This window comes from Nymphaea colorata, chromosome 2 (assembly GCF_008831285.2).
Source record: "Nymphaea colorata isolate Beijing-Zhang1983 chromosome 2, ASM883128v2, whole genome shotgun sequence".
Classification (NCBI taxonomy): Eukaryota; Viridiplantae; Streptophyta; class Magnoliopsida; order Nymphaeales; family Nymphaeaceae; genus Nymphaea; species Nymphaea colorata.
The window spans coordinates 13,081,425-13,090,998 of record NC_045139.1 but is presented as its reverse complement, the minus strand read 5'-3'; the positions used below and the strand labels follow the sequence as shown (position 1 = coordinate 13,090,998).

General features: G+C 40.4%; 1 protein-coding gene across 1 annotated transcript; it reads left to right on the top strand.

Moving 5' to 3' along the window:
• The first annotated feature begins 1,451 nt into the window (after positions 1-1,451).
• On the top strand, positions 1,452-9,373 carry LOC116248055 (uncharacterized). Its single transcript, XM_031620631.2, has 3 exons — positions 1,452-1,894; positions 8,625-8,732; positions 8,825-9,373. The coding sequence occupies exons 1-3, from the start codon at positions 1,586-1,588 to the stop codon at positions 9,134-9,136; spliced, it is 729 nt and encodes a 242-aa protein (XP_031476491.1). The 5' UTR covers positions 1,452-1,585; the 3' UTR covers positions 9,137-9,373.
• The last annotated feature ends 201 nt before the right edge of the window (positions 9,374-9,574 follow it).

Below are 9,574 nucleotides of genomic sequence, written 5' to 3'. Positions count from 1 at the left end.
AGAAGGGTCGGTATATCAAACAGTTCAGCTTGCTAGTTTCAATCGTTTTTGTTAACAAAATCTGAAAATTTATGCGTTTTTGCATGTCACAAAGCAAAGAATAATCCATTTATCATAATCATAAAAAAGCTTAAGACAAGCCTATCACCATCCATTCATCCATGCAAATATGACTGCAATCTAATAAAAGAATATCAACTTGAGAATTATAATACTCTCAAACTCTCAACTTACCCTTCGTGCTTCATCTTCTGTAACTGAAACAGGATCGCCACAGCCTGTTCCTTTGTCACAACAATGTCTTTGCTAAACCTACTGCTTTTGTGCTTTCCGACTAGAATTTTCTTCATTCTGGCAATGCTTGCTGCCTTGAGATGCTTAGAGGGTGAAAATGCTATTTTTAGAAACTGACCCTTGGTTACCAATGTCAGCTTAACGGCGTGATGCATTCATTGCTTGTTAAGTAAGCAATAGGCAATTAAATGAAAAAATTGGAAATGGAGCATCTGCTCCTTATTGCACCAAAAGTTAGGCACTCCTTTTATAAGTATTTCTAATCCGAACCTTTGCTTTAAATAAATATGATATCAGGACTGGTAAGTCTATCTCTCGATTTCTCTTTTAATTGAAGATCCACACCGTTGGTAGAAAAGAGGATTAAGTACGTATACGGTTATACACAATATAAAAATATTAAGACACTATAAACATAAATTCAGCACAGGTGCTTCATCAGGTCAGCGTTTTATTCACAAATGTGTCGAGAGAGAGAGTTTTACCCCTTGATTTGATTCCGTAGTTGTGGATGCACAGGCTTTTTTTAAGTATTGCAATCGTTTCCTTTGTAGACAGTGTCGCGTTTGAACTTAAAATATTTATAGTTTGGTTGTGGTGATTTTATTCAATTCCTATTGGAAAATAAAAACGGTTTACAAAGCGTGGTCCTTTGAGACTTGAAGATCCTAGATTTATGTGTCCGAATGGCAGAAGCGAAGTGTAAGTGTAAATTTTAACAAGCTAAGGATGAAAGTAAAATCCTTCATATGAGAAATTAAATTTTGTGCAAAACCAGTGCAATAGTTGGAGTGGAAGTCATTACAAAGTTGGTTTCTATTTTGAATTTTTTTTTAATCCAAATAAAATTCAAATAAAGGGTCATTGACGTGCAAGTTGAAGTATGGTGGAACACTAAAAGCAAACTTGGACTGTAATTAAGGGGATAAGAAGTTAAGTGAAAACTTGAACCGATAAACCTTACTCACTTACAAACAAAGTTTAACTAAATTGAAGGATGGTTGACGTTGGATTCATATGTTTCAAAGGGCATTTAAATCTGAAATGTAATGAAATGCAACACCAATACCATCCTTGTTCACGGTCCACGTCCTTCGGGTCCGTATGCCACATCAATAACTACTCAACGAGCTGCGCGGCCCAAACGATTCTGCTTAATTTCAGCCAGCGGGGATCACGTGCTTTTGCTTCTACTGTCAAGACTAAGGAGAGAATTCGGCACTGATTGCCCCCATATTGTATACCCCCCTCCACCCAACCCACCAGAGCCTTCTTTCTCTCTCTGGAGGAGATGGGGAAGATTAGGGGTGACCGCGCCTTCCTGCTTTCTTTGTTCATCGGGATTATGGCGTGTGCAGTTGTTGACGCCGACACCAACAGCGTCTTCCAACCTTGCGCTGATACCCTTATCCAGAAATCGGACGGTTTCACGTTTGGGATCGCTTTCTCCTCCTACAAGTCCTTCTTACCTGACCGGACCCAGCTATCTCCTTGTGATCGACGTCTTTCACTTTCTTCTGCTAATGCGCAGCTTGCCGTATTCAGGCCGAAGGTCGACGAGATCTCTCTCCTTACCATAAACACCTCCAGCTTTTCTCCGGTTGGTTCCTTTCCTCTCCTTGTTATGAATTTACGACATCTTTTTGCGTCACTTTTTGAGTTTACTGCCTTCCTTTTTTCTTATTCTCGTTGTTTGTTTCTTCGGGGATAAACTACCCGATTCAAAATCTTATTGGTCTCTTTGTTTGTTTTGGTAAGTTTTTTGCTACGGGATTCTGTTCCATGCTGTTTCTTTTGTTACTCTGTTTTTTGTGTTTTATTTTTTTGGATAATGCCTCTAATTCAAGTAGTCTCCCGTCCCCATTGTTGCTCTCTCTGTGTGTGTGAGTGAGTGTGTTTCTTCTTGTGTAAGCGCCCCTCAGGAAAGATTAGAACATCCTTCTGTGTGTGTGCGAGAGCTCCTATAAATGTTCATATATGTCGAGAAATTTTCGGTAGAGATGAAGGAGCTCAAGCTCTCTGCCATTATAAAAAGCTTTCTCATCATACGAGATTCTAGGGAGGATGATCTGAGGCGAAGTTTGGTAAGTACACAAGGATGCTAGCAAGCAAACATTCATGGTGATTCCTTCTCACCCTTCCGTGCCACTTGCACTGGAGATAGAAACTGCCGGGGAATGCACTTTCCGACTGAGTTGTTGGACCCTGTACTTTTCATCATGGGTGACGAGATTGCCGGCAGGCCTGCTTACACAGATGGACACAGGACAGAGGCTACAGACGCGTTCACCCGCATATGTAGGAGGGGCCTTCGCCATTCAGGCTATTGGTAGGCAAATGTTCTTGACGACTGTTTCTGTATGCAGGAAATAGGTTATGTGTTTGCCATAGCTCCACAAGTGTGCGGGGCCTATGTATCAAACGGGCCTTTCGTTGGCTTATTCACCAAATGAATTTGTTCATACATTCGCGGCTACCAGGCATGGAGAGTATCAATGGAAGAAAGTCTAGGCAATGAAAAAGAAGCAGGCTTGTGGTGAAGAAGCATGCAACCTAAGGCTCCGTACAGTTGCTTCTAAATATTGTGAAGGGAGGAGGACAAGAGGTGCCTTAGAAAGGTGGTAGACCAAGAAGGACAAAGTCTAGTAGATGAGCCTTGATTGGGCATTGAAGGTACCTAATTCATAGACCTAACAAGTGTTTGGTATGTTAACTAACCACATGGTGACTTTGTTCTCAAGGAGGTTCCCACATTTTTGTTAGGGGATGAAGAAGCACAAGGGACATCCTGAATGCATGGCACATGACTCAACTAAGAGTTCAAAGAGCAGATAAAATGAAAAATGCATTAACAAAGTGGATGACAAGCTGCCACCAAGTACGAAGTGGTGAAAAAAGAAAGGAAGAGAGAGAGAGAGAGAGAGAGAGAGAGAGAGAGAGAGAGAACTAGTTAGCTGTAGGGAACAGATGACAGCCAATGTGGCATACAAAGGTGCATGTGAATATAAACTCTAAAGCAGATAGGTAAACGAGTTAAAGGTGCAACAAGCATCCGTAAGCACTTGGCTGTTCCACTCTTTCTAGATACACCACCAGAAACAAATGAGCCATGAGTGCCAAGTGATGAGGAAGAGCCTTAACACATGGACGGAAGGTGAGAAAAGAAGCAACTAGTGAGAGGTATTGACATCCATTGCAGAGGCAAAGAAGACAAGCTAAATAGTGGTAAGAAGGTGATAATAAAAGTCTGGTGGATATGTGGCACTGGGTTTCAGCTATGGAAAACATGGTAGAACAACTGACAGATGGATGTGAAGAATCTATTAGTGATTTGAGGTGTTCACGTGTCAAAGATGATGACATGAAGTGAGGGCCTTGGATCCTGCCAAGGAAGCCATGGCATGATGGGCCAAAGGGGACATGATAGCAGGAGGAGAAAATGACAATAGGGTGACGGCATCCTATTGAACTAAGCAATGAGAAGGGCAATCAAAGCCCCAAAGGAAATGACAAAGGACAAGATTGAGGCAAGAGAAAACATGAACTGGCAAGTGAAATATGGAGAGCACATGCAAGGGATGGAGGCAAGGCATTGCTTGACGAGCATGATTATATCTGCATGGAAAAGTAGCTCACCTTGCCATCCTTGGATCCAGAAGAGTAGCCAAAGCTCAAGGTTGATTCAGAAAGAAGGTATGGGTGGAGTGGGGGAGATGGAGAGGCTGAGGTGATCGGAAGGAAAGTTCATAGCCTAGTGAGGTTGGGGCAGTGATGCAGCTAGTGAGATAAGAGCAAAAGAGGTTGGCACAAAAAGGGGGTGAAGGCTACTTTGCCAATTGAATTGTAATAATTTTCTTTTTGAGAGGTGATAGTCCAAGTGGTCCTTCACCTACAAACTGGAAAAGAATCCATCCTAAATCGGAATATGAGTATACGGTGACAGAGCTACTAGACGACAAAATCCCCTTGATTGGAGATCTTTGTGAGCCAATGAGGCTTTATCAAATGATGAGATTGCCTCTCAGTGAAGATGAATGAGGACCCAAAGGTTTCAAGATTTGAAGGTCATACTGAACCAAAAGGAGGACTCATCGTCATGAAGAATGTGTTATTCTTAGGAAATACAACATTCAAAGTCCATGCATGTTTGCTCTGTGTCTGTGTGTGTATGTGCATGGGCGGGTATCAAGTACCTAACATAACTGGGTTTTTGTAATCCGTATCAGTGTTCAAGTGATTGAAATGTCTTAAGCACCTCAAAAGGTGTGCTTAAAGAATATGTTCTTTAAAAAGTTATGTTTGCAATTTGAATTTCATTTTCCCTCTAAAGCTAGAATTTGGTATTTATCTTAAAAACTAGGTATACGACAATATTATATTTTGTTGGGTGTTTTGTTTCATCCCAATCAGTTGAATGTTGCTAACCTTGACATGAACTTACATACTCAACTTTTCTTGGATGAATAAAGCCGTAATTATTTAGAATTGTTAACCAAGCCGAGGTGGGTTTCATTCGTGGACTGAACTACCAGCTTTAAAGTGTTTTGAAGATCTCTCTAACGAGGCCTTGTTTGGGTAATTGCTTCATAATCTTGTTATTCCTTTTCTAATTTGTAGAGTAAACTGTATCATGGCATTGTCTTCCACCCCTTAGGGTGTATGTTTTCTAGGACATGACTCTGCCCTTCGAGTTTTATGAAACACACAAGATTGACAATTCATCGAGTATAATGACAAAATAAAAGGACATTGACATTCTTCATTTAAATTTTCTGTGTAATCATTTCCATATCTAATGATATTTTGACATTTTCTTTGAGCTGAGTCCCACTAAGCAGTGTTGTACGTATCGTACGATACGGGGCCGTATCGTACGATACGTATCGTATCGTTTGCAAAATACGATACGATACACCCTCTGTATCGCAAATGGGGGTGTATCGTACTTGTATCGTACGATACGTGCGATACGGGCCCCCGTATCGTACGATACGGTGCGATACGGCCCGTATCGTACGATACAGGCTGATTTCTAAAAAGGAGACTTGAACCCCATTTTTTCGAGTTTTTTTTATAAAAACCCACCCCTTCCTCATTTCTAATCTATAGATTGTACCGTTTTAGAGGGAAATCATTGATTTCCATTGTGAAATCATCAATTTCCATTGTGAAATCATCGATTGTCACCATGAAATCATCTATTAAACCATGGATTTGTGCATGGGTGGCTGATTCCCATTGAGAGGAAATGGTTTTTCTTTTAAACCATGAAGATAAAGATGAAAAAGAATGATATTGTTATGAATTTTGATGTCTATGAAGTATGAATGATGAACCGTGAACGTGTAAGTTTATAGCATTTAGCAAAATAATAAGTCTATCATTATATCTAAAAGACTAAACCATGTTTTCTATGAAGAATTTATTATTTTTAATTTTTTCTGATTTTTTATGAATTTTTTGATTTTTTTTTAAAATTTTTTCTGATTTATTATTATTATTATTTTTAAATTTACGATACGGTTACGATACGTTACGATACGGCGTATCTTAAAGCCCGATCGATACGCCTTACGATACGCTTTTTACAACATTGCCACTAAGTGTGCAGCTGATGAATCGGGTGGCCTACTATTTCTGATGACCTCTCTACAAAGAATTTTCATGTTACTTTTCTTTAGATTCTAGCTAGCCCTAGTTTCCCACTTTAAGCAGGGAACTGGTTCAAGATCTAACTGTGAGAATGACAATGGTAAAGTGGCAACACTTACAACAAAAATCTATAAGATGGCCCTATCATAATGAGAGAGGTATCATTTTTCTATTTCCTCCCAAGAAAGGTAGGATTCAAATTATTCATGTAGTTGTTGCTCCTCAAAAATGTGGTGCATGTATAAGATGGTTCACTAGAAGGCCCACACCACTAGGGCTGAACACGAGCCGAGTCGAGCCCGAGCTCGGCTCGACTAAATAATACCTCGAGCTCGACTCGGCTCGAGCTCGAAAATAACTTGACTACACTGGCTCGAACTCGACTCGATAGTCATGTGTCGAGCTCGAGCTCAACTCGATTAAGCTCGTTAAACTCGTTTGGACTACGAAAGCAATGGGAGTGGGAAGTCTTACTCGAATACCATTTACACTTGAGTAGCAGCCTTTTGTTACTAATTAAATGGGAAATGTGGGAGTGGAGTACATATGTTCTATTACCAATATCTATAAGGCCCCATTTTGAGAGCTTAGACCCATATTAAGGATTCTAAGAAATCTTCAAGAGCTTAAAATGGGGATTAGTCATGTGATTGATTTTCCTTGTTTCTAGCCTTCTGGGGAGAAACCAGAGTTGCTAGAAGGCACGGATCCACTGGATCAGGAGCCCAAATCTGGTATGAATAATGGGAGTGGGTCAAATTGTTACATTGGTATCAGAACAAATTTAACACTTAGAGTTAGGGTCCCGCATGTGCAGATGCTTATGGCTTAAAGAGAGTGAATTGTAGCACTTCACTTTGAGAAGTTTAGCTCCGTATTGAAAATTATGAGAGATCTTCAAGGGCTTATAAAGGAGTTGTTAATGATTGGTTGTCTTGATTCGTAGACATTTTTAGGGTTAGAATAGAAATTGTTAGGAGGCAGGTTGGGATCTGACAAATGGGGAGCTCTTGCCTAGTATGAGAGTGACTGGGTTGTTACAGTACCAAAAACCCAGGTAGTATTAAAGGTTTTAGTAATGTAAATCTGCAAGGTTAATGGCTTGAGAAATAATGAGCAAAAGGTTTGAACGGTCTCCCAAAGCCTTAGTCGAACTGTGAAACCCCGCTTGGGAGTAAGGCCCCATTTGATGCACATGGATTTTATTGTGCATCGGGGTGAATTTTCTGTTTTGGTACGGTTTTTCGTTACGAAATCAAACACAGAGAATTTTTCCCTGCTGAATTTGATGAACCAGGGTAAATTTACCCTGAAAAAAATGCGACCTCGTGGGGTCGGACTTTTTACCACAAATTTATTTTTTGCCCATTAGTCGTTCTGTTTTATTTGTTCCTCTTTTTGAGAATAGCGCTGCGGGGCGACCAGAGGCCAAGGGAATGGGGCGAAGATGAACTGCCAGCCGGAATTCCCGAAGGCAGTGATAGAAGCGGCGGCTGCAGTGTGGATGCGGCTGATCTTGAGGAGGGTAAAGTAGACAGCGAAGAAGAACATGTACGGGGAGTGGCTGGAGGGCCAGCCATGGGAGTCGTAGGCCTCAAGCGCGGCACAGGTGGCAGGGCGCGATTGCTGGACGGATTTCTTGATGAGCTCTTTGAGGAATTGGGAAATGGTGAGGCCGTGGGCAAAGAAGATGGCTTGGAGCTCGCGGCGGAAGATGAAGTGGGAGAAGAAGCCACCGAGACTGATGAAGACGGGGACGAGCGAGATCCAAGCAAGGAAAAGCCCCAAACTGTCCCCTCTCTGGTAGCGAACATGCATTATTCTTATCGCCTTCAATGCCATCTCTCACGAAACCTTTGCAGATTTCCTCTTCTGCTCTACAAATATTGTGAACATCGTTGCAATTATGTTGTCCTTTTGTGAATGTTTGATTCACACTAATTTTGATTTGGTGTTGTGAATGTGGTTGTAAAAGCAAATGCCTTTACTTGTTGGTTTGAAAACCATTGAAAAAGCAGTGGTAAAAAAAATTATCTGTGGCTCTTTTTCCCTGTGCAACAGACACAATGAATTTTATCCAGGAAAAAGCTTCCAGGCCATCAAACATTACTTGGATTTGGAAAAACCATTTTTTTTCCTTCCACATACTTTTCCTGGAATTTTTTCCATGAAAAAATTATCACCTTCGTGTATGATTTTGACATGCTGTGGGAATGGAATTATATGTTCTAATTTGCCAACCTGATGTGAAATAAAATTTTGGTCTCATGAGATTATTTTTACTAAATACTCTTTCTGAGACCTGTTTGCCTCATTAAATTATATTTTTGACCTTTCTGAAGCCTATTTAAACATCCAAATTATCCTAGTTTGGTTTCCACAACTTCTTCAACCATGTTTGTAGTTCGAGTAAGCCCAGTTTGTTGGTCGATGTTTGCGGGTCTTTCTTTCAATTCATTTTCTCAACATGCAGATTATATATTCTCCCCTTGTAGATAGACCTTGATAATCTTTCTTCAATTGGTTCTATATTACTGACCATCTGTTGGTGGTGGAACCTGTTTTTAGCAACCTCTGAAAATGCTTATAGTTGTTATAGCTGATTCAGTTGTATTTTGTTGTGTCCAATACCAGTCCTGTAGTTTGAGTTGTATGAAATAATTTTATCACTTCTATAGGACGTCTATGGGGGGTACATGGTAGCATTTGCGGGTCAGAAATATGCGGCGCGGTCCATCCCTACATTTGTTGCAAACAGCAGCTTCATAATCACCAGCTTCACATTGGTATAATTTTGTGGTTGTTTAGGTCATTGTCTTTCAGTTTTCTTGTGTTTGGCATCTGATGGAGAAATCATGTGCATTAATCATGTCTCCAGGTTCTTGAGTTTCAGAAGGGAAGGCTGCAAAACTTGTATTGGAAGAGAGACGGGTGTGCATCATGTTCCGGAAAATCAAATTTTGTTTGCTTGAATGGGCAAGACTGTGCAATCAAACAATCAAAATGTAAGAACCAAGGTGGACCAGTTGACTGCAGTCTTGGCATACAGCTGACTTTTTCTGGTACGGACAAACATTATGCTGCTCTAAACTCATGGTATGAGGTGAAAAATCTGAAACAATACTCTCTATATGGGTTGTATTCCAACCTGAAGAATTCTCTCACCAGCCAGTACAACAATTTCTTTTAGATGGCTGATATGACTCTTCTCGACAGCTCTGATATGCTTGTGATATTTCTTTGGCTTAGTGTGAGGTGGCTAGTGGTGTTTGCTGATGATTTTAGCTTTATGCCTTTGCTTTGTTACCTTCAGTGAAGAAAGGTTGTAAAAAAAGAAAACTAGTTTGTGTCTGTATTGTCAGAGATACGCTACTTATTTTCTTATTTTGGTTTATTATTCAAAGAAGTGCACAGCCCTACTCATCCACACACACTCTCTTTTAGTGTGGATGTACGTGTCTATATGGTTCCTAAAATGGCTGCCCAGGAAAAGAGAGCATTATGAGCAGTTGAGCACCACCATGATCCTTGTGAACGATGAGTTTGAATGAGTCAGCCATAAGCTCTTTTCTTTAGGAAGGTAGATTATTCCTGCCTTTTTACTTTTACAAAAAGTAATCTAACTGTT

What these genes read in the sequence shown, in the direction of transcription:
- LOC116248055 (XM_031620631.2), top strand. Translation starts at nt 1,586, where the DNA reads ATGGGGAAGATTAGGGGTGACCGCGCCTTCCTGCTTTCTTTGTTCATC. An exon ending in ACACCTCCAGCTTTTCTCCG is followed by an intron (nt 1,895 to 8,624) that starts GTTGGTTCCTTT and finishes TCACTTCTATAG; the next exon opens with GACGTCTATGGGGGGTACAT. An exon ending in TAATCACCAGCTTCACATTG is followed by an intron (nt 8,733 to 8,824) that starts GTATAATTTTGT and finishes TCATGTCTCCAG; the next exon opens with GTTCTTGAGTTTCAGAAGGG.